This window comes from Oncorhynchus nerka, linkage group LG19, assembly GCF_034236695.1.
Source record: "Oncorhynchus nerka isolate Pitt River linkage group LG19, Oner_Uvic_2.0, whole genome shotgun sequence".
NCBI lineage: Eukaryota > Metazoa > Chordata > Actinopteri > Salmoniformes > Salmonidae > Oncorhynchus > Oncorhynchus nerka.
Window position 1 is genome coordinate 40,133,946 of NC_088414.1, and position 26,979 is coordinate 40,160,924.

The 26,979-nt window shown below is 36.3% G+C and overlaps 1 protein-coding gene across 1 annotated transcript in view; it reads left to right on the forward strand.

Annotated features, from left to right (window-relative positions):
- The window catches only part of LOC115117438 (relaxin receptor 2-like), a 244,117-nt gene that overhangs the window by 145,684 nt on the left and 71,454 nt on the right, over window positions 1–26,979 (forward strand). The window contains exons 11-15 of the mRNA XM_065004938.1: window positions 9,230–9,301; window positions 11,912–11,983; window positions 12,511–12,582; window positions 14,778–14,849; window positions 26,404–26,633. Coding sequence (XP_064861010.1) covers window positions 9,230–9,301; window positions 11,912–11,983; window positions 12,511–12,582; window positions 14,778–14,849; window positions 26,404–26,633 — 518 coding nt within the window. The remainder of the gene's footprint in view (window positions 1–9,229; window positions 9,302–11,911; window positions 11,984–12,510; window positions 12,583–14,777; window positions 14,850–26,403; window positions 26,634–26,979) is intronic.

Here is a 26,979-nt window from a genome sequence, read left to right on the forward strand (position 1 = left end):
TGTTAGGAGTTTGTTAGGATATCCTATTTTGTTAGGAGTTTGTTAGGAGTTTGTTAGGATATCCTATTTTGTTAGGAGTTTGTTAGGATATCCTATTTTGTTAGGAGTTTGTTAGGAGTTTGTTAGGATATCCTAGTTTGTTAGGAGTTTGTTAGGATATCCTATTTTGTTAGGAGTTTGTTAGGATATCCTAGTTTGTTAGGAGTTTGTTAGGATATCCTAGTTTGTTAGGAGTTTGTTAGGAGTTTGTTAGGATATCCTAGTTTGTTAGGAGTTTGTTAGGATATCCTATTTTGTTAGGAGTTTGTTAGGATATCCTAGTTTGTTAGGAGTTTGTTAGGATATCCTATTTTGTTAGGAGTTTGTTAGGATATCCTAGTTTGTTAGGAGTTTGTTAGGATATCCTATTTTGTTAGGAGTTTGTTAGGATATCCTAGTTTGTTAGGAGTTTGTTAGGATATCCTATTTTGTTAGGAGTTTGTTAGGATATCCTAGTTTGTTAGGAGTTTGTTAGGATATCCTATTTTGTTAGGAGTTTGTTAGGATATCCTAGTTTGTTAGGAGTTTGTTAGGAGTTTGTTAGGATATCCTATTTTGTTAGGAGTTTGTTAGGATATCCTATTTTGTTAGGAGTTTGTTAGGAGTTTGTTAGGATATCCTAGTTTGTTAGGAGTTTGTTAGGATATCCTATTTTGTTAGGAGTTTGTTAGGATATCCTAGTTTGTTAGGAGTTTGTTAGGATATCCTATTTTGTTAGGAGTTTGTTAGGAGTTTGTTAGGATATCCTAGTTTGTTAGGAGTTTGTTAGGATATCCTATTTTGTTAGGAGTTTGTTAGGATATCCTAGTTTGTTAGGAGTTTGTTAGGATATCCTATTTTGTTAGGAGTTTGTTAGGATATCCTAGTTTGTTAGGAGTTTGTTAGGATATCCTAGTTTGTTAGGAGTTTGTTAGGAGTTTGTTAGGATATCCTATTTTGTTAGGAGTTTGTTAGGAATTTGTTAGGATATCCTATTTTGTTAGGAGTTTGTTAGGATATCCTATTTTGTTAGGAGTTTGTTAGGATATCCTAGTTTGTTAGGAGTTTGTTAGGATATCCTATTTTGTTAGGAGTTTGTTAGGATATCCTAGTTTGTTAGGAGTTTGTTAGGATATCCTATTTTGTTAGGAGTTTGTTAGGATATTCTATTTTGTTAGGAGTTTGTTAGGATATCCTATTTTGTTAGGAGTTTGTTAGGAGTTTGTTAGGATATTCTATTTTGTTAGGAGTTTGTTAGGATATTCTATTTTGTTAGGAGTTTGTTAGGAGTTTGTCAGGATATCCTATTTTGTTAGGAGTTTGTCAGGATATCCTATTTTGTTAGGAGTTTGTCAGGAGTTTGTTAGGATATCCTATTTTGTTAGGAGTTTGTTAGGAGTTTGTTAGGATATCCTATTTTGTTAGGAGTTTGTTAGGATATCCTATTTTGTTAGGAGTTTGTTAGGATATCCTAGTTTGTTAGGAGTTTGTTAGGATATCCTAGTTTGTTAGGAGTTTGTTAGGATATCCTAGTTTGTTAGGAGTTTGTTAGGATATCCTAGTTTGTTAGGAGTTTGTTAGGATATCCTAGTTTGTTAGGAGTTTGTTAGGATATCCTATTTTGTTAGGAGTTTGTTAGGATATCCTAGTTTGTTAGGAGTTTGTTAGGATATCCTAGTTTGTTAGGAGTTTGTTAGGATATCCTAGTTTGTTAGGAGTTTGTTAGGAGTTTGTCAGGATATCCTATTTTGTTAGGAGTTTGTTAGGATATCCTAGTTTGTTAGGAGTTTGTTAGGATATCCTATTTTGTTAGGAGTTTGTTAGGAGTTTGTTAGGATATCCTAGTTTGTTAGGAGTTTGTCAGGATATCCTATTTTGTTAGGAGTTTGTTAGGATATCCTATTTTGTTAGGAGTTTGTTAGGAGTTTGTTAGGATATTCTATTTTGTTAGGAGTTTGTTAGGATATCCTATTTTGTTAGGAGTTTGTTAGGATATTCTATTTTGTTAGGAGTTTGTTAGGATATCCTATTTTGTTAGGAGTTTGTCAGGATATCCTATTTTGTTAGGAGTTTGTTAGGATATCCTATTTTGTTAGGAGTTTGTTAGGAGTTTGTTAGGATATTCTATTTTGTTAGGAGTTTGTTAGGAGTTTGTTAGGATATCCTATTTTGTTAGGAGTTTGTTAGGATATCCTATTTTGTTAGGAGTTTGTTAGGATATTCTATTTTGTTAGGAGTTTGTTAGGAGTTTGTTAGGATATCCTATTTTGTTAGGAGTTTGTTAGGAGTTTGTTAGGATATCCTATTTTGTTAGGAGTTTGTTAGGATATCCTATTTTGTTAGGAGTTTGTTAGGATATCCTAGTTTGTTAGGAGTTTGTTAGGATATTCTATTTTGTTAGGAGTTTGTTAGGAGTTTGTTAGGATATCCTATTTTGTTAGGAGTTTGTTAGGATATCCTATTTTGTTAGGAGTTTGTTAGGAGTTTGTTAGGATATTCTATTTTGTTAGGAGTTTGTTAGGATATCCTATTTTGTTAGGAGTTTGTTAGGAGTTTGTTAGGAGTTTGTTAGGATATCCTATTTTGTTAGGAGTTTGTTAGGAGTTTGTTAGGAGTTTGTTAGGAGTTTGTTAGGATATCCTATTTTGTTAGGAGTTTGTTAGGATATCCTATTTTGTTAGGAGTTTGTTAGGAGTTTGTTAGGATATCCTATTTTGTTAGGAGTTTGTTAGGAGTTTGTTAGGATATCCTATTTTGTTAGGAGTTTGTTAGGATATCCTATTTTGTTAGGAGTTTGTTAGGATATTCTATTTTGTTAGGAGTTTGTTAGGATATCCTATTTTGTTAGGAGTTTGTCAGGATATCCTATTTTGTTAGGAGTTTGTTAGGATATCCTATTTTGTTAGGAGTTTGTTAGGAGTTTGTTAGGATATTCTATTTTGTTAGGAGTTTGTTAGGAGTTTGTTAGGATATCCTATTTTGTTAGGAGTTTGTTAGGAGTTTGTTAGGATATCCTATTTTGTTAGGAGTTTGTTAGGAGTTTGTTAGGATATCCTATTTTGTTAGGAGTTTGTTAGGAGTTTGTTAGGATATCCTATTTTGTTAGGAGTTTGTTAGGAGTTTGTTAGGATATCCTATTTTGTTAGGAGTTTGTTAGGATATCCTATTTTGTTAGGAGTTTGTTAGGAGTTTGTTAGGATATCCTATTTTGTTAGGAGTTTGTTAGGATATCCTATTTTGTTAGGAGTTTGTTAGGATATCCTAGTTTGTTAGGAGTTTGTTAGGATATCCTAGTTTGTTAGGAGTTTGTTAGGAGTTTGTTAGGAGTTTGTTAGGATATCCTAGTTTGTTAGGAGTTTGTTAGGATATCCTAGTTTGTTAGGAGTTTGTTAGGATATCCTAGTTTGTTAGGAGTTTGTTAGGATATCCTAGTTTGTTAGGAGTTTGTTAGGAGTTTGTTAGGATATCCTAGTTTGTTAGGAGTTTGTTAGGATATCCTATTTTGTTAGGAGTTTGTTAGGATATCCTAGTTTGTTAGGAGTTTGTTAGGATATCCTAGTTTGTTAGGAGTTTGTTAGGAGTTTGTTAGGATATCCTAGTTTGTTAGGAGTTTGTTAGGATATCCTAGTTTGTTAGGAGTTTGTTAGGATATCCTAGTTTGTTAGGAGTTTGTTAGGATATTCTATTTTGTTAGGAGTTTGTTAGGATTTCCCTGTCTGATCCGATATCCTACAAAACATCACTTTACTTCACTTTGCAACACAATTAAACACGAATCTCAAAGGAAATCTCCATGTGAAGCTTGTTTCCTACAGAGTTTTAAAACTCTTATCTGAACGAGGAGTCTCTGTTGACACAGCGTTGGTTTGTGAAGGGTTCGTTCCAAATGGACCCCTATTTTGTATACGGTGCACTACTTTTGGCCAGGGCCCACACCTGTAGAGGTAATAGGGTAGTATAGGGTACCATTTTGGACGGACACTAATTTCCCCTGTCTCTGTATCCTACAGGCGTGGTAAACTTATAGTAGTATATCTCAATGGGGGATCTGTACAGACTCAATGTTAGTCTGGTAGGACTCCTTCTCTGTTTTTTTATTACCCAGAATCCTCTGGTAAAATCACTTCTGCAACATACCTTGGTGGTCTTTCTCTATTTCTTCTATAAGCCCTCCTTCTCTCTTTCATTCTATCTCTCCTTCTCACTCCCACTCTTTATGTCTCTCTCTCCTTCCCACTCCTGCTCTCTCTCTCTCTCTCTCTCTCTTTTTCTTTGTCTGTCTCTTTCTCTCTCTCTTTCGCTCTCTTTATCCCTCTCTACTTCTCACGCTCTCTCTCTCTGTCTCTCTCTCTCTCTCTCACTCCCTGTCTCATACAATTTAATTCAAGAGGCTTTATTGGCATGGAAATGTAGGGATTTGCTAAGGCCACTGCCAAAGAAGAGTAGGAACGTATAAATCTCTCTCCCTCTCTCACGCTCTCCCTCTCCATCTCTCCCCCCTCTGTTTCTCAGACATGGTGAGTTATATTAGGCTTCAGGCTCTGCATCTCCATCCCTCTGACTCAATGACAGCAGACAGACTGACTGACTGTCACTTAGATATGTTGTTTACTCCTCCACCGGAATACACAGCTGATTCACACACTAAGGATTAGACAGCTGTGTGTGTGTGTGTGTGTGTGTGTGTGTGTGTGTGTGTGTGTGTGTGTGTGTGTGTGTGTGTGTGTGTGTGTGTGTGTGTGTGTGTGTGTGTGTGTGTGTGTGTGTGTGTGTGTGTGTGTGTGTGTGTGTGTGTCGTAGCGTGCTGTATTTGTGACTGACTCAGCACCAACATCAGTGGTGAATATTCAACAAGATCTCACGGCATGGACTCTACAAGGTGTCTAAAACGTTCCACAGGGATACTGGTCCATGTTGACTCCAATGCTTCCCACAGTTGTGTCCAGTTGGCTGGATGTCCTTTGAGTGGTGGACCGTTCTTGATACACACAGGAAACTCTTGAGTGTGAAAAACCCCAGCAGCGTTCCAGTTCTTGACACAAACCGGCGCACCTGGTACCGACTACCATACCCAGTTTGACACGCCTACTCCCGCTCCGGCGCTCGACGTCGCCAGTTTACTGATTATGACGCACACCTGTCTCCATCGTTACGCGCACCTGGACTCCATCACCTTCCTGATTACCTCCCCTATATCTGTCACTCCTTTTGTTTCTTGTCCCAGGTGTTATTGACTCAGGTTTCTGTGTTAAGACTCCACTACTATGTTGTCTCGTTCCATGTCTGTTGGTTTTATTAAAACGTACCACCTGATTCTCCACTCTCAGGGTCTTCGTTACACCGTTGAAATGCCCTTACAATCTTTTGTCTTGCTCATTCTCCTTCTGAATGGTACACATACAGAAGCCATGTCTCATCTGGAGCGGCCTGGCTAGCATATTTCTCTCCTGTATTGATGTCTATTACAAATAGTGTTGTGTTTTTAATGTATTTCTCATAAAATAAACTGTTGGTGTCTTATTGCTGACACTGAATCAGAATCACAACTGCTGTTTTATGTATATGGGGAGGTGTGACTGTGTGTTAGTGTGTATGTGTCAGGTAAGGTACATGGGGGAGGTGTGACTCTGTGTTAGTGTGTATGTGTCAGGTAAGGTACATGGGGGAGATTGTGACTGTGTGTTAGTGTGTATGTGTCAGGTAAGGTATATGGGGAGGTGTGACTGTGTGTTAGTGTGTATGTGTCAAGTAAGGTATATGGGGGAGATTGTGACTGTGTGTTAGTGTGTATGTGTCAGGTAAGGTATATGGGGAGGTGTGACTGTGTGTTAGTGTGTATTTGTCAGGTAAGGTATATGGGGGAGGTGTGACTGTGTGTTAGTGTGTATGTGTCAGGTAAGGTATATGGGGGAGGTGTGACTGTGTGTTAGTGTGTATGTGTCAGGTAAGGTACATGGGGGAGGTGTGACTGTGTGTTAGTGTGTATGTGTCAGGTAAGGTACATGGGGAGATTGTGACTGTGTGTTAGTGTGTATATGTCAGGTAAGGTACATGGGGAGGTGTGACTGTGTGTTAGTGTGTATGTGTCAGGTAAGGTATATGGGGAGGTGTGACTGTGTGTTAGTGTGTATGTGTCAGGTAAGGTATATGGGGAGGTGTGACTGTGTGTTAGTGTGTATGTGTCAGGTAAGGTACATGGGGGAGGTGTGACTGTGTGTTAGTGTGTATGTGTCAGGTAAGGTATATGGGGAGGTGTGACTGTGTGTTAGTGTGTATGTGTCAGGTAAGGTACATGGGGGAGGTGTGACTGTGTGTTAGTGTGTGGGAACAAACACGTCTTGTTGTCTGTTTGGATATCAGAATGTATCTAATGTGACTCCTACTGTCACGCCCTGACCCTAGATTGCTTTGTATGTTTCCATTTTTTGTTTGGTCAGGGTGTGATGTGGCTGGGTATTCTATGTTTGTATGTCTAGGTGTTGTGTTTCTATGTTTAGGCCTGGTATAGTTCCCAATCAGAGGCAGCTGGTTATCGTTGTCTCTGATTGAGAACCATACTTAGGCAGCCTGTTTTCCCGTCTATTCGGAGCCCGCTGCAAGGGTGCCCAGTCCGAGGTCGGCGGCGAAGGTCGCCGCTCCAAAGGCGCCACTTAAGTGGGCCAAGCCTATGGTGGAGTGGGGTCCACGTCCCGCGCCAGAGCCACCACCGCGGACAGATGCTCACCCAGACCCGCCCCTATAGGTTCAGGTTTTGCGGCCGGCGTCCGCACCTTTGGGGGGAGTACTGTCACGCCCTGACCCTAGATTGCTTTGTATATTTCCATTTTTTGTTTGGTCAGGGTGTGATGTGGCTGGGTATTCTATGTTGTATGTCTAGGTGTTGTGTTTCTATGTTTAGGCCTGTTATGGTTCCCAATTAGAGGCAGCTGGTTATCGTTGTCTCTCATTGAGAACCATACTTAGGCAGCCTGTTTTCCCACTATGGGTGTGGGTAGTTGTTTTCTGTTGTGTGTCTGCACCAGACAGAAGTGTTTCGGTCGTTCGCTTTGTTATTTTTGTGATTCCAGTGTTCATTAAATAAATATGGACACATACCACGCTGCACCTTGGTCCTCTTCTTCCAACAGCCGTTACACCTACACACACTCTGAAGCGTTTTGTGTTTGTGCACGAGCGTGCACACATTGTGTGTTTTTTAAAATCTTTCACAGGTATTGTTCATAACTCACACAACCACTCTGTCAGCCTAGTAACTCACACAACTACTCTGTCAGCCTAGTCACTCACACAACCATTCTGTCAGCCTAGTAACTCACACAACTACTCTGTCAGCCTAGTCACTCACACAACCACTCTGTCAGCCTAGTAACTCACACAACTACTCTGTCAGCCTAGTCACTCACACAACCATTCTGTCAGCCTAGTAACTCACACAACTACTCTGTCAGCCTAGTAACTCACACAACCATTCTGTCAGCCTAGTAACTCACACAACCACTCTGTCAGCCTAGTAACTCACACAACCACTCTGTCAGCCTAGTAACTCACACAACCATTCTGTCAGCCTAGTAACTCACACAACCACTCTATCAGCCTAGTAACTCACACAACCACTCTGTCAGCCTAGTGACTCACACAACTACTATGTCAGCCTAGTCACTCACACAACCACTCTGTCAGCCTAGTAACTCACACAACTACTCTGTCAGCCTAGTCACTCACACAACCACTCTGTCAGCCTAGTAACTCACACAACCATTCTGTCAGCCTAGTAACTCACACAACCACTCTGTCAGCCTAGTAACTCACACAACCATTATGTCTGCCTAGTAACTCACACAACCATTCTGTCAGCCTAGTAACTCACACAACCATTATGTCTGCCTAGTCACTCACACAACCATTCTGTCAGCCTGGTCACTCACACAACCATTCTGTCAGCCTAGTAACTCACACAACCACTCTATCAGCCTAGTAACTCACACAACCATTCTGTCAGCCTAGTAACTCACACAACCATTCTGTCAGCCTGGTCACTCACACAACCACTCTGTCAGCCTAGTCACTCACACAACCACTCTGTCAGCCTAGTAACTCACACAACCACTCTGTCAGCCTAGTAACTCACACAACCACTCTGTCAGCCTAGTAACTCACACAACCACTCTGTCAGCCTAGTAACTCACACAACCATTCTGTCAGCCTAGTAACTCACACAACCACTCTGTCAGCCTAGTAACTCACACAACCATTATGTCTGCCTAGTCACTCACACAACCATTCTGTCAGCCTGGTCACTCACACAACCATTCTGTCAGCCTAGTAACTCACACAACCACTCTGTCAGTCTAGTAACTCACACAACCACTCTGTCAGCCTAGTAACTCACACAACTACTCTGTCAGCCTAGTAACTCACACAACCACTCTGTCAGCCTAGTAACTCACACAACCACTCTGTCAGCCTAGTAACTCACACAACCACTCTGTCAGCCTAGTAACTCACACAACCACTCTGTCAGCCTAGTAACTCACACAACCACTCTGTCAGCCTAGTAACTCACAACTACTACTCTGTCAGCCTAGTAACTCACACAACCACTCTGTCAGCCTAGTAACTCACACAACCACTCTGTCAGCCTAGTAACTCACACAACCACTCTGTCAGCCTAGTAACTCACACAACCATTCTGTCAGCCTAGTAACTCACACAACCACTCTGTCAGCCTAGTAACTCACACAACCATTATGTCTGCCTAGTAACTCACACAACCATTCTGTCAGCCTAGTAACTCACACAACCATTATGTCTGCCTAGTCACTCACACAACCATTCTGTCAGCCTAGTAACTCACACAACCACTCTGTCAGCCTGGTAACTCACACAACCACTCTGTCAGCCTGGTAACTCACACAACCACTCTGTCAGCCTAGTAACTCACACAACCACTCTGTCAGCCTAGTCACTCACACAACCACTCTGTCAGCCTAGTAACTCACACAACCACTCTGTCAGCCTAGTAACTCACACAACCACTCTGTCAGCCTAGTAACTCACACAACCATTCTGTCAGCCTAGTAACTCACACAACCACTCTGTCAGCCTAGTAACTCACACAACCACTGGGGGGTTGAACAAGACTGTGTGTGTCTGTGTGATGAAGAAATGTTTGAAACCATTAATCTGTAGTAATTCTCTCTATCCCTGACAGGCTCCTAATGGACAACAAGATCACAACTCTTCCTGAGAACACTTTTCAGTCTCTAGTGGTTCTAGAAGAACTGTGAGTGGAACCCTAACTGAACAATGACAACTATTACTAGAACCCTAACTGAACAATGACAACTATTACTAGAACCCTAACTGAACAATGACAACTATTACTAGAACCCTAACTGAACAATGACAACTATTACTAGAACCCTAACTGAACAATGACAACTATTAGCAGAACCCTAACTGAACAATGACAACTATTAGCAGAACCCTAACTGAACAATGACAACTATTAGCAGAACCCTAACTGAACAATGACAACTATTAGCAGAACCCTAACTGAACAATGACAACTATTAGCAGAACCCTAACTGAACAATGACAACTATTAGCAGAACCCTAATTGAACAATGACAACTATTAGGAGAACCCTAACTGAACAATGACAACTATTACCAGAACCCTAACTGAACAATGACAACTATTACTAGAACCCTAACTGAACAATGACAACTATTAGCAGAACCCTAACTGAAAAATGACAACTATTAGCAGAACCTTAACTGAACAATGACAACTATTAGCAGAACCCTAACTGAACAATGACAACTATTAGCAGAACCCTAACTGAACAATGACAACTATTACTAGAACCCTAACTGAACAATGACAACTATTAGCAGAACCCTAACTGAACAATGACAACTATTAGCAGAACCCTAACTGAAAAATGACAACTATTAGCAGAACTCTAACTGAACAATGACAACTATTAGCAGAACCTTAACTGAACAATGAGAAGTAGAACAAATTTCAGTTGAGGGTGGTGCTGGAAGAACTGTGAGTAACTACTCCGTCATTCAGCCGTTCTGTCTACCTGTCATTCTGTCTACCTGTCACCTGTTATTCTGTCTACCTGTCATTATGTAATTCTGTCTACCTGTCATTCTGTCTACCTGTCATTCTGTCTACCTGTCATTCTTTCTACCTGTCACCTGTCATGCTGTGTACCTGTCATTCTGTGTACCTGTCATTCTGTCTACCTGTCATTCTGTCTACCTGTCATTCTTTCTACCTGTCTACCTGTCATTCTTTCTACCTGTCACCTGTCATGCTGTGTACCTGTCATTCTGTGTACCTGTCATTCTGTCTACCTGTCATTATGTCTACCTGTCATTCTTTCTACCTGTCACCTGTCATTCTTTCTACCTGTCATTCTTTCTACCTGTCACCTGTCATTCTGTCTACCTGTCATTCTGTCTACCTGTCATTCTTTCTACCTGTCACCTGTCATTCTATGTACCTGTCATTCTGTCTACCTGTCATTCTGTCTACGTGTCATTCTGTCTACGTGTCTACCTGTCATTCTTTCTATCTGTCACCTGTCTACCTGTCATTCTGTCTACCTGTCATTCTTTCTACCTGTCTGTCATTCTGTCTACCTGTCATTCTTTCTACCTGTCACCTGTCATTCTGTGTACCTGTCATTCTGTCTAACTGTCTACCTGTCATTCTTTCTACCTGTCTACCTGTCATTCTGTGTACCTGTCATTCATTCTACCTGTCATCTGTCATTCTGTCTACCTGTCATTCTGTCTACCTGTCATTCTTTCTACCTGTCTACCTGTCATTCTGTCCACCTGTCATTCTGTCTACCTGTTTACCTGTCATTCTTTCTACCTGTCACCTGTCATTCTGTCTACCTGTCTACCTGTCATTCTTTCTACCTGTCATTCTGTCTACCTGTCTACCTGTCATTCTTTCTACCTGTCATTCTGTCTACCTGTCTACCTGTCATTCTTTCTATCTGTCGACTGTCTACCTGTCATTCTTTCTACCTGTCATTCTGTCTACCTGTCTACCTGTCATTCTGTGTACCTGTCATTCTTTCTACCTGTCTACCTGTCATTCTGTCTACCTGTCATTCTGTCTACCTGTCTACCTGTCATTCTGTCTACCTGTCATTCTTTCTATCTGTCACCTGTCTACCTGTCATTCTTTCTACCTGTCATTCTGTCTACCTGTCATTCTGTCTACCTGTCATTATGTCTACCTGTCTACCTGTCATTCTGTCTACCTGTCATTCTTTCTACCTGTCACCTGTCATTCTGTCTACCTGTCTACCTGTCATTATTTCTACCTGTCATTCTGTCTACCTGTCTACCTGTCATTCTTTCTACCTGTCTACCTGTCATTCTGTCTACCTGTCTACCTGTCATTCTGTGTACCTGTCATTCTGTCTACCTGTCTACCTATCATTATGTCTACTTGTCATTCTGTCTACTTGTCTTCCTGACATTCTCTTTCTCTCCCTCTCTCCTTACCCCCTTCTCTCCCCTCCTGCTCTCACTCCCCCCTCTCTCCCTCTCTCCTTCCCTCTCTCTCTCCCCTCCTGCTCTCGCTCCCCTCTCTCTACCTCTCTCCTCCCCCTCTCTCTCCCCTCCTGCTCTCCCTCCCTCCTCTCTCTCCCTCTCTCCTTCCCCCTCTCCTTCCACCCTCTCTGCCCTCCTGCTCTCGCTCTCCCCTCTCTCTCCCTCTCTCTTTCCCCCTCTCCTTCCCCCTCTCTCTGCCCTCCTGCTCTCCCTCTCTCTCCCCTCTCTCCTTACCCCCCCTCTCTCACCCCTCCTGCTCTCGCTCCCCCACCTCCCTCTCCTTTTTTCTCTCCCTCTGTTTTCAGAGACCTGTCGGACAACCGGATTACTGAGCTCCCCAACAACACCTTTAAGAGCCTAAAGTCTCTCGTCAAACTGTGAGTCACACAACACAGTTCCCAAATGGAACCCGATTACGGCATAGCATATGATAAAAATGATTGAAGATATTACAAATATATACTGTTAATTACGTCAATTTAACAGCTGTTAATTACCTCAGTTTAACAGCTTTAAGAGCTTTTAAAGTCTCTCCTCATTCTGTGAGTCTCAAAACACAGTTCCCAAATGGAACCCGATTACGGCATAGCATATGATAAAAATGATTGAAGATATTACAAATATATACTGTTAATTACGTCAATTTAACAGCTGTTAATTACCTCAGTTTAACAGCTTTAAGAGCTTTTAAAGTCTCTCCTCATTCTGTGAGTCTCACAACACAGGAGTGTTTATGTCTGCTTCTCCTCTAACCCTGGAAACGTGGCTTTACATCTGACCAACGGGGCTTAATAAAAGATGACAAATGATGTTCTACTGACTGTTAAAAGATGTTAGTTTCAGAATACCTGCCTGCCTGTCCATCCGCCTGTCAGACAGATCACTTCTTAACTTATTGTCACAGGAACATATCCCATAATCCTCTGTTCCACATCCACCCGGGTCACTTTGATCACCTGACCCAGCTCCAGTCCCTGTGAGTAGTACACATACAGCCTACCAGTACCATACACTAACAGTACCTACGAAATACCTACCACTACCTATCAGTACTGTATGCTATCAGTACATACCAGTACTTACCACTACCTACCAGTATCTACCACTACCTTCCAGTATCTTCCAGTATCTACCAGTACCTACCAGTACCTACCAGTATCGAACAGTACCGAACAGTACCTACCAGTACCTATCTGTAACTACAAGTATCTACCAGTACCTAACAGTACTTACAAGTATCTATCAGTACTTACCAGTATCTACCAGTACTTACCAGTACCTAACAGTACCTACCAGTACTTACCAGTATGTATCAGTACTTACCAGTACCTACCAGTACTTACCAGTACCTACCAGTACTTACCAGTATCTATCAGTACTTAGCAGTACCTACCAGTACTTACCGGTATCTACCAATACTTACCAGTACTTACCAGTACCGACGAGTACCTACCAGTATCGTACACTATAGGAAGATACAGTGCCTTGCGAAAGTATTCGGCCCCCTTGAACTTTGCGACCTTTTGCCACATTTCAGGCTTCAAACATAAAGATATAAAACTGTATTTTTTTGTGAAGAATCAACAACAAGTGGGACACAATCATGAAGTGGAACGACATTTATTGGATATTTCAAACTTTTTTAACAAATCAAAAACTGAAAAATTGGGCGTGCAAAATTATTCAGCCCCTTTACTTTCAGTGCAGCAAACTCTCTCCAGAAGTTCAGTGAGGATCTCTGAATGATCCAATGTTGACCTAAATGACTAATGATGATAAATACAACCCAACTGTGTGTAATCAAGTCTCCGTATAAATGCACCTGCACTGTGATAGTCTCAGAGGTCCGTTAAAAGCGCAGAGAGCATCATGAAGAACAAGGAACACACCAGGCAGGTCCGAGATACTGTTGTGAAGAAGTTTAAAGCTGGATTTGGATACAAAAAGATTTCCCAAGCTTTAAACATCCCAAGGAGCACTGTGCAAGCGATAATATTGAAATGGAAGGAGTATCAGACCACTGCAAATCTACCAAGACCTGGCCGTCCCTCTAAACTTTCAGCTCATACAAGGAGAAGACTGATCAGAGATGCAGCCAAGAGGCCCATGATCACTCTGGATGAACTGCAGAGATCTACAGCTGAGGTGGGAGACTCTGTCCATAGGACAACAATCAGTCGTATATTGCACAAATCTGGCCTTTATGGAAGACTGGCAATAAGAAAGCCATTTCTTAAAGATATCCGTAAAAAGTGTTGTTTAAAGTTTGCCACAAGCCACCTGGGAGACACACCAAACATGTGGAAGAAGGTGCTCTGGTCAGATTAAACCAAAATTGAACTTTTTGGCAACAATGCAAAACGTTATGTTTGGCGTAAAAGCAACACAGCTCATCACCCTGAACACACCATCCCCACTGTCAAACATGGTGGTGGCAGTATCATGGTTTGGGCCTGCTTTTCTTCAGCAGGGACAGGGAAGATTAAAATTGATGGGAAGATGGATGGAGCCAAATACAGGACCATTCTGGAAGAAAACCTGATGGAGTCTGCAAAAGACCTGAGACTGGGACGGAGATTTGTCTTCCAACAAGACAATGATCCCAAACATAAAGCAAAATCTACAATAGAATGGTTCAAAAATAAACATATCCAGGTGTTAGAATGGCCAAGTCAAAGTCCAGACCTGAATCCAATCGAGAATCTGTGGAAAGAACTGAAAACTGCTGTTCACAAATGCTCTCCATCCAACCTCACTGAGCTCGAGCTGTTTTGCAAGGAGGAATGGGAAAAAATGTCAGTCTCTCGATGTGCAAAACTGATAGAGACATACCCCAAGCGACTTACAGCTGTAATCGCAGCAAAAGGTGGCGCTACAAAGTATTAACTTAAGGGGGCTGAATAATTTTGCACGCCCAATTTTTCAGTTTTTGATTTGTTAAAAAAGTTTGAAATATTCAATAAATGTCGTTCCACTTCATGATTGTGTCCCACTTGTTGTTGATTCTTCACAAAAAAATACAGTTTTATATCTTTGTTTGAAGCCTGAAATGTGGCAAAAGGTCGCAAAGTTCAAGGGGGCCGAATACTTTCGCAAGGCACTGTACATGTTGACTATCTATGGTAAATACATCTAATCAAGTTAATAGACTATGTGATGTCTTGTTTTTAGAGGTCTGGAGGGTATTGAGATTCCAGACATCCAGACGAAGATGTTTGTACCCATGGGAAACCTCTCACATATGTATGTACATACTGTATCACATTCTATACTATATGTCCTGTATAACACATGCTATACTATATGTCCTGTTCATCACATTCTATACTATATGTCCTGTATAACACATTCTATACTATATGTCCTGTACATCACATTCTATACTATATGTCCTGTATAACACATTCTATACTATATGTCCTGTATAACACATGCTATACTATATGTCCTGTTCATCACATTCTATACTATATGTCCTGTTCATCACATTCTATACTATATGTCCTGTATATCACATTCTATACTATATGTCCTGTTCATCACATTCTATGCTATATGTCCTGTACATCACATTCTATACTATATGTCCTGTTCATCACATTCTATACTATATGTCCTGTTATCACATTCTATACTATATGTCCTGTTTATCACATTCTATACTATATGTCCTGTTTATCACATTCTATACTATATGTCCTGTTCATCACATTCTATACTATATGTTTATCACATTCTATACTATATGTCCTGTTTATCACATTCTATACTATATGTCCTGTTCATCACATTCTATACTACATGTCCTGTTCATCACATTCTATACTATATGTCCTGTTCATCACATTCTATACTATATGTCCTGTTCATCACATTCTATACTATATGTCCTGTTCATCACTTTCTATACTATATGTTCATCACATTCTATACTATATGTCCTGTTTATCACATTCTATACTATATGTCCTGTATAACACATTCTATACTATATGTCCTGTATAACACATGCTATACTATATGTCCTGTTCATCACATACTATACTATATGTCCTGTATATCACATTATATACTATATGTCCTGTATAACACATTCTATACTATATGTCCTGTTTATCGCATTCTATACTATATGTCCTGTACATCACATTCTATACTATATGTTCATCACATTCTATACTATATGTCCTGTATAACACATTATATACTATATGTCCTGTACATCACATTCTATACTATATGTTCATCACATTCTATACTATATGTCCTGTTCATCACATTCTATACTACATGTCATGTACATCACATTCTATACTATATGTCCTCTATAACACATTCTATACTATATGTCCTGTATAACACATGCTATACTATATGTCCTGTTTATCACATACTATACTATATGTCCTGTACATCACATTCTATACTATATGTTCATCACATTCTATACTATATGTCCTGTATATCACATTATATACTATATGTCCTGTTCATCACATTCTATACTATATGTTACACCCATTTCTATACTATATGTCCTGTTCATCACATTCTATACTATATGTCTTGTTATCACATTCTATACTATATGTCCTGTTTATCACATTCTATACTATATGTCCTGTTTATCACATTCTATACTATATGTCCTGTTCATCACATTCTATACTATATGTCCTGTTATCACATTATATACTATATGTCCTTTATCACATTCTATACTATATGTCCTGTATAACACATTCTATACTATATGTCCTGTTCATCACATTCTATACTACATGTCCTGTTCATCACATTCTATACTATATGTCCTGTTCATCACATTCTATACTATATGTCCTGTACATCACATTCTATACTATATGTTCATCACATTCTATACTATATGTTCATCACATTCTATACTATATGTCCTGTTTATCACATTCTATACTATATGTCCTGTATAACACATTCTATACTATATGTCCTGTATAACACATGCTATACTATATGTCCTGTTCATCACATACTATACTATATGTACAGTATATCACAATATATACTATATGTCCTGTATAACACATTCTATACTATATGTCCTGTTTATCGCATTCTATACTATATGTCCTGTACATCACATTCTATACTATATGTTCATCACATTCTATACTATATGTCCTGTATAACACATTATATACTATATGTCCTGTACATCACATTCTATACTATATGTTCATCACATTCTATACTATATGTCCTGTTCATCACATTCTATACTACATGTCCTGTTCATCACATTCTATACTATATGTCCTGTTCATCACATTCTATACTACATGTCCTGTTCATCACATTCTATACTATATGTCCTGTATAACACATTATATACTATATGTCCTGTTCATCACATTCTATACTATATGTCCTGTATATCACATTCTATACTATATGTCCTGTTCATCACATTCTATACTATATGTTCATCACATTCTATACTATATGTCCTGTTCATCACATTCTATACTATATGTCCTGTATATCACATTCTATACTATATGTCCTGTATATCACATTCTATACTATATGTCCTGTTCATCACATTCTATACTATATGTCCTGTATATCACATTCTATACTATATGTCCTGTATATCACACTCTATACTACATGTCCTGTATATCACATTCTATACTATATGTCCTGTATATCACATTCTATACTATATGTTCATCACATTCTATACTATATGTCCTGTTCGTCACATTCTATACTATATGTTCATCACATTCTATACTATATGTTCATCACATTCTATACTATATGTCCTGTTCATCACATTCTATACTATATGTTCATCACATTCTATACTACATGTCCTGTATATCACATTCTATACTATATGTCCTGTATATCACATTATATACTATATGTCCTGTATATCACATTATATACTATATGTCCTGTATATCACATTCTATACTATATGTCCTGTTCATCACATTCTATACTATATGTTCTGTACATCACATTCTATACTATATGTCCTGTCATCACATTCTATACTATATGTCCTGTTCATCACATTCTATACTATATGTCCTGTTCATCACATTCTATACTATATGTTCTGTACATCACATTCTATACTATATGTCCTGTTCATCACATTCTATACTATATGTTCATCACATTCTATACTATATGTCCTGTTTATCACATTCTATACTATATGTCCTGTTCATCACATTCTATACTATATGTCCTGTTCATCACATTCTATACTACATGTCCTGTTTATCACATTCTATACTATATGTCCTGTATATCACATTATATACTATATGTCCTGTATATCACATTATATACTATATGTCCTGTTCATCACATTCTATACTATATGTCCTGTTCATCACATTCTATACTATATGTTCATCACATTCTATACTACATGTCCTGTATATCACATTCTATACAATATGTCCTGTATATCACATTATATACTATATGTCCTGTTCATCACATTCTATACTATATGTCCTGTTATCACATTCTATACTACATGTCCTGTATATCACATTCTATACTATATGTCCTGTATATCACATTATATACTATATGTCCTGTATATCACATTATATACTATATGTCCTGTATATCACATTCTATACTATATGTCCTGTTCATCACATTCTATACTATATGTTCTGTACATCACATTCTATACTATATGTCCTGTTCATCACATTCTATACTATATGTTCTGTACATCACATTCTATACTATATGTCCTGTTCATCACATTCTATACTATATGTTCATCACATTCTATACTATATGTCCTGTATAACACATTATATACTATATGTCCTGTTCATCACATTCTATACTATATGTCCTGTTCATCACATTCTATACTACATGTCCTGTTTATCACATTCTATACTATATGTCCTGTATATCACATTATATACTATATGTCCTGTATATCACATTATATACTATATGTCCTGTATATCACATTCTATACTATATGTCCTGTTCATCACATTCTATACTATATGTTCTGTACATCACATTCTATACTATATGTCCTGTATATCACATTCTATACTATATGTTCTGTACATCACATTCTATACTATATGTCCTGTTCATCACATTCTATACTATATGTTCTGTACATCACATTCTATACTATATGTCCTGTTCATCACATTATATACTATATGTTCATCACATTCTATACTATATGTCCTGTATATCACATTCTATACTATATGTCCTGTTCATCACATTCTATACTATATGTCCTTTACATCACATTATATACTATATGTCCTGTTATCACATTCTATACTATATGTCCTGTACATCACATTCTATACTATATATATCCTGTTCATCACATTCTATACTATATGTTCATCACATTCTATACTATATGTTCACCACATTCTATACTATATGTTCATCACATTCTATACTATATGTTCATCACATTCTATACTATATGTCCTGTTCATCACATTCTATACTATATGTTTATCACATTCTATACTATATGTCCTGTTATCACATTCTATACTATATGTCCTGTTTATCACATTCTATACTATATGTTCATCACATTCTATACTATATGTTCATCACATTCTATACTATATGTTCATCACATTCTATACTATATGTCCTGTATATCACATTCTATACTATATGTCCTGTATCACATTATATACTATATGTCCTGTTATCACATTCTATACTATATGTTCATCACATTCTATACTATATGTACATCACATTCTATACTATATGTCCTGTATATCACATTCTATACTATATGTTCATCACATTCTATACTATATATCCTGTTCATCACATTCTATACTAAATGTCCTGTTTATCACATTCTATACTATATGTCCTGTATATCACATTATATACTATATGTCCTGTTTATCACATTATATACTATATGTCCTGTTTATCACATTCTATACTATATGTCCTGTATATCACATTCTATACTATATGTCCTGTTCATCACATTCTATACTATATGTCCTGTTCATCACATTCTATACTATATGTCCTTCATCACATTCTATACTATATGTCCTGTATATCACATTCTATACTATATGTCCTGTTTATCACATTATATACTATATGTCCTGTATATCACATTCTATACTATATGTTTATCACATTCTATACTATATGTTCATCACATTCTATACTATATGTCCTGTTCATCACATTCTATACTATATGTCCTGTTCATCACATTCTATACTATATGTTCATCACATTCTATACTATATGTCCTGTACATCACATTCTATACTATATGTCCTGTATATCACATTCTATACTATATGTCCTGTATATCACATTCTATACTATATGTCCTGTATATCACATTCTATACTATATGTCCTGTTATCACATTCTATACTATATGTCCTGTACATCACATTCTATACTATATATCCTGTTCATTACATTCTATACTATATGTCCTGTTTATCACATTCTATACTATATGTCCTGTATATCACATTCTATACTATATGTCCTGTTTATCACATTCTATACTATATGTCCTGTATATCACATTCTATACTATATGTCCTGTTCATCACATTCTATACTATATGTCCTGTTCATCACATTCTATACTATATGTCCTGTACATCACATTCTATACTATATGTACATCACATTCTATACTATATGTCCTGTTTATCACATTCTATACTATTAGTTCATCACATTCTATACTATATGTCCTGTATAACACATTCTATACTATATGTCCTGTATATCACATTCTATACTATATGTCCTTCATCACATTCTATACTATATGTCCTGTATATCACATGCTATACTATATGTCCTGTTCATCACATTCTATACTATATGTCCTGTATAACACATTCTATACTATATGTCCTGTACATCACATTCTATACTATATGTCCTGTATCACATTCTATACTATATGTCCTGTATAACACATGCTATACTATATGTCCTGTATAATCACATTATATACTATATGTCCTGTATCATCACATTCTATACTATATGTCCTGTTCATCACATTCTATACTACATGTCCTGTTTATCACATTCTATACTATATGTCCTGTTCATCACATTCTATACTATATGTCCTGTTAATCACATTCTATACTATATGTCCTGTTTATCACATTCTATACTATATGTTCATCACATTCTATACTATATGTCCTGTATAACACATTATATACTATATGTCCTGTTCATCACATTCTATACTATATGTCCTGTTCATCACATTCTATACTACATGTCCTGTTTATCACATTCTATACTATATGTCCTGTTCATCACATTCTATACTATATGTCCTGTTCATCACATTCTATACTACATGTCCTGTTTATCACATTCTATACTATATGTCCTGTTCATCACATTCTATACTATATGTTCATCACATTCTATACTACATGTAATGTTCATCACATTCTATACTATATGTCCTGTTCATCACATTCTATACTACATGTCCTGTATATCACATTCTATACTATATGTCCTGTTCATCACATTCTATACTATATGTCCTGTTTATCACATTCTATACTATATGTCCTGTTCATCACATTCTATACTATATGTCCTGTTCATCACATTCTATACTATATGTCCTGTATATCACATTCTATACTATATGTCCTGTTCATCACATTCTATACTATATGTCCTGTATATCACATTCTATACTATATATCCTGTTCATCACATTCTTTACTATATGTCCTGTTCATCACATTCTATACTATATGTCCTGTTCATCACATTCTATACTATATGTCCTGTTATCACATTCTATACTATATGTCCTGTACATCACATTCTATACTATATGTCCTGTATATCACATTCTATACTATATGTCCTGTTCATCACATTCTATACTATATGTCCTGTACATCACATTCTATACTATATGTTCATCACATTCTATACTATATGTCCTGTACATCACATTCTATACTATATGTCCTGTTTATCACATTCTATACTATATGTTCATCACATTCTATACTATATGTCCTGTTCATCACATTCTATACTATATGTCCTGTATATCACATTCTATACTATATGTCCTGTTCATCACATTCTATACTATATGTCCTGTACATCACATTCTATACTATATGTCCTGTTATCACATTCTATACTATATGTCCTGTTCATCACATTCTATGCTATATGTCCTGTTCATCACATTATATACTATATGTTCATCACATTCTATACTATATGTCCTGTATATCACATTCTATACTATATGTCCTGTTCATCACATTCTATGCTATATGTCCTGTTCATCACATTATATACTATATGTTCATCACATTCTATACTATATGTCCTGTTATCACATTCTATACTATATGTCCTGTACATCACATTCTATACTATATATATCCTGTTCATCACATTCTATACTATATGTTCATCACATTCTATACTATATGTTCATCACATTCTATACTATATGTTCATCACATTCTATACTATATGTTCATCACATTCTATACTATATGTCCTGTTCATCACATTCTATACTATATGTTCATCACATTCTATACTATATGTTCATCACATTCTATACTATATGTACATCACATTCTATACTATATGTCCTGTATATCACATTCTATACTATATGTCCTGTATAACACATTATATACTATATGTCCTGTTCATCACATTCTATACTATATGTTCATCACATTCTATACTATATGTACATCACATTCTATACTATATGTCCTGTATATCACATTCTATACTATATGTTCATCACATTCTATACTATATATCCTGTTCATCACATTCTATACTAAATGTCCTGTTTATCACATTCTATACTATATGTCCTGTATATCACATTATATACTATATGTCCTGTTTATCACATTATATACTATATGTCCTGTTTATCACATTCTATACTATATGTCCTGTATATCACATTCTATACTATATGTCCTGTTCATCACATTCTATACTATATGTCCTGTTCATCACATTCTATACTATATGTTCATCACATTCTATACTATATGTCCTGTATATCACATTCTATACTATATGTCCTGTTCATCACATTATATACTATATGTCCTGTATATCACATTCTATACTATATGTTCATCACATTCTATACTATATGTTCATCACATTCTATACTATATGTCCTGTACATCACATTCTATACTATTTGTCCTGTTCATCACATTCTATACTATATGTTCATCACATTCTATACTATATGTCCTGTACATCACATTCTATACTATATGTCCTGTATATCACATTCTATACTATATGTCCTGTATATCACATTATATACTATATGTCCTGTTTATCACATTATATACTATATGTCCTGTTTATCACATTCTATACTATATGTCCTGTATATCACATTCTATACTATATGTCCTGTTCATCACATTCTATACTATATGTCCTGTTCATCACATTCTATACTATATGTTCATCACATTCTATACTATATGTCCTGTATATCACATTCTATACTATATGTCCTGTTCATCACATTATATACTATATGTCCTGTATATCACATTCTATACTATATGTTCATCACATTCTATACTATATGTTCATCACATTCTATACTATATGTCCTGTACATCACATTCTATACTATTTGTCCTGTTCATCACATTCTATACTATATGTTCATCACATTCTATACTATATGTCCTGTACATCACATTCTATACTATATGTCCTGTATATCACATTCTATACTATATGTCCTGTTTATCACATTCTATACTATATGGCCTGTTCATCACATTATATACTATATGTCCTGTTATCACATTCTATACTATATGTCCTGTACATCACATTCTATACTATATATATCCTGTTCATCACATTCTATACTATATGTCCTGTTTATCACATTCTATACTATATGTCCTGTATATCACATTATATACTATATGTCCTGTTTATCACATTCTATACTATATGTCCTGTATATCACATTCTATACTATATGTCCTGTTCATCACATTCTATACTATATGTCCTGTTCATCACATTCTATACTATATGTCCTGTACATCACATTCTATACTATATGTTCATCACATTCTATACTATTTGTCCTGTTTATCACACTCTATACTACATGTCCTGTATATCACATTCTATACTATATGTCCTGTATAACACATTCTATACTATATGTCCTGTATAACACATTCTATACTATATGTCCTGTACATCACATTCTATACTATATGTCCTGTATAACACATGCTATACTATATGTCCTGTTCATCACATTCTATACTATATGTCCTGTATAACACATTCTATACTATATGTCCTGTACATCACATTCTATACTATATGTCCTGTATAACACATTCTATACTATATGTCCTGTATAACACATGCTATACTATATGTCCTGTTCATCACATACTATACTATATGTCCTGTATAACACATTCTATACTATATGTCCTGTTTATCGCATTCTATACTATATGTCCTGTACATCACATTCTATACTATTAGTTCATCACATTCTATACTATATGTCCTGTATAACACATTATATACTATATGTCCTGTACATCACATTCTATACTATATGTTCATCACATTCTATACTATATGTCCTGTTCATCACATTCTATACTACATGTCATGTACATCACATTCTATACTATATGTCCTGTTTATCACATTCTATACTATATGTCCTGTATAACACATTATATACTATATGTCCTGTTCATCACATTCTATACTATATGTCCTGTTCATCACATTCTATACTACATGTCCTGTTTATCACATTCTATACTATATGTCCTGTTCATCACATTCTATACTATATGTCCTGTTCATCACATTCTATACTATATGTCCTGTATATCACATTCTATACTATATGTCCTGTTCATCACATTCTATGCTATATGTCCTGTACATCACATTCTATACTATATGTCCTGTTCATCACATTCTATACTATATGTCCTGTTATCACATTCTATACTATATGTCCTGTTTATCACATTCTATACTATATGTCCTGTTTATCACATTCTATACTATATGTCCTGTTCATCACATTCTATACTATATGTCCTGTTCATCACATTCTATACTATATGTTTATCACATTCTATACTATATGTCCTGTTTATCACATTCTATACTATATGTCCTGTTCATCACATTCTATACTACATGTCCTGTTCATCACATTCTATACTATATGTCCTGTTCATCACATTCTATACTATATGTCCTGTTCATCACATTCTATACTATATGTCCTGTTCATCACTTTCTATACTATATGTTCATCACATTCTATACTATATGTCCTGTTTATCACATTCTATACTATATGTCCTGTATAACACATTCTATACTATATGTCCTGTATAACACATTCTATACTATATGTCCTGTTTATCGCATTCTATACTATATGTCCTGTACATCACATTCTATACTATATGTTCATCACATTCTATACTATATGTCCTGTATAACACATTATATACTATATGTCCTGTACATCACATTCTATACTATATGTTCATCACATTCTATACTATATGTCCTGTTCATCACATTCTATACTACATGTCATGTACATCACATTCTATACTATATGTCCTGTATAACACATTATATACTATATGTCCTGTTCATCACATTCTATACTATATGTCCTGTTATCACATTCTATACTATATGTCCTGTTTATCACATTCTATACTATATGTCCTGTTTATCACATTCTATACTATATGTCCTGTTTATCACATTCTATACTATATGTCCTGTTCATCACATTCTATACTATATGTCCTGTCCTGTTTATCACATTCTATACTATATGTCCTGTTCATCATTCTATACTATACTACATGTCCTCATACTACTATGTCCTGTTCATCACATTCTATACTATATGTCCTGTTCATCACATTCTATACTATATGTCCTGTTCATCACATTCTATACTATATGTCCTGTATATCACATTCTATACTATATGTCCTGTTCATCACATTCTATGCTATATGTCCTGTACATCACATTCTATACTGTATGTCCTGTTCATCACATTCTATACTATATGTCCTGTTATCACATTCTATACTATATGTCCTGTTTATCACATTCTATACTATATGTCCTGTTTATCACATTCTATACTATATGTCCTGTTCATCACATTCTATACTATATGTCCTGTTCATCACATTCTATACTATATGTTTATCACATTCTATACTATATGTCCTGTTTATCACATTCTATACTATATGTCCTGTTCATCACATTCTATACTACATGTCATGTTCATCACATTCTATACTATATGTCCTGTTCATCACATTCTATACTATATGTCCTGTTCATCACATTCTATACTATATGTCCTGTTCATCACTTTCTATACTATATGTTCATCACATTCTATACTATATGTTCATCACATTCTATACTATATGTCCTGTTTATCACATTCTATACTATATGTTCATCACATTCTATACTATATGTCCTGTACATCACATTCTATACTATATGTCCTGTACATCACATTCTATACTATATGTCCTGTATATCACATTCTATACTATATGTCCTGTTTATCACATTCTTTACTATATGTCCTGTATAACACATTCTATACTATATGTTGTCGTTCCATTCGTAGCTACTTCAAGACATTCCAGTACTGTTCCTATGCACCCCACGTGAGAACGTGCAAGCCCAACACAGACGGAATCTCTTCCTTCGAGGACCTGTTAGCCAACGTGGTGCTCAGGGTCTCTGTGTGGGTCATGGCCTTCATCACATGTTTTGGGAACCTCTTTGTCATCGGGATGAGGTCTCTGATCAGGGCAGAGAACAACTTGCACGCCGCCTGCATCAAAGTCCTCTGCTGTGAGTTATATGGAATGTTTATAGACATACACAGGTGTCATGACTAACATTAATGTGATGACAGCTATTTTATCAAATCAATTAACTATGTTTTAATTATTACGTGATTCAATTAATCATGTAACAATTAACTCATTAGTAACTTGGGGCACCACGGGAAAATAATGTTTCATGAGTTACTGTTTCCCGAATTAACTTAAGAATATATCAGAATTATTCGTTATCATACCAGTCATACATTAATCATTATTACCTCATATCAGTCTCATTCTGAACGTCGCAAAATCCTTGGATATCTGCACAAACCCTATTCTAAATAATGATTCAGCGATACACACATTTACCT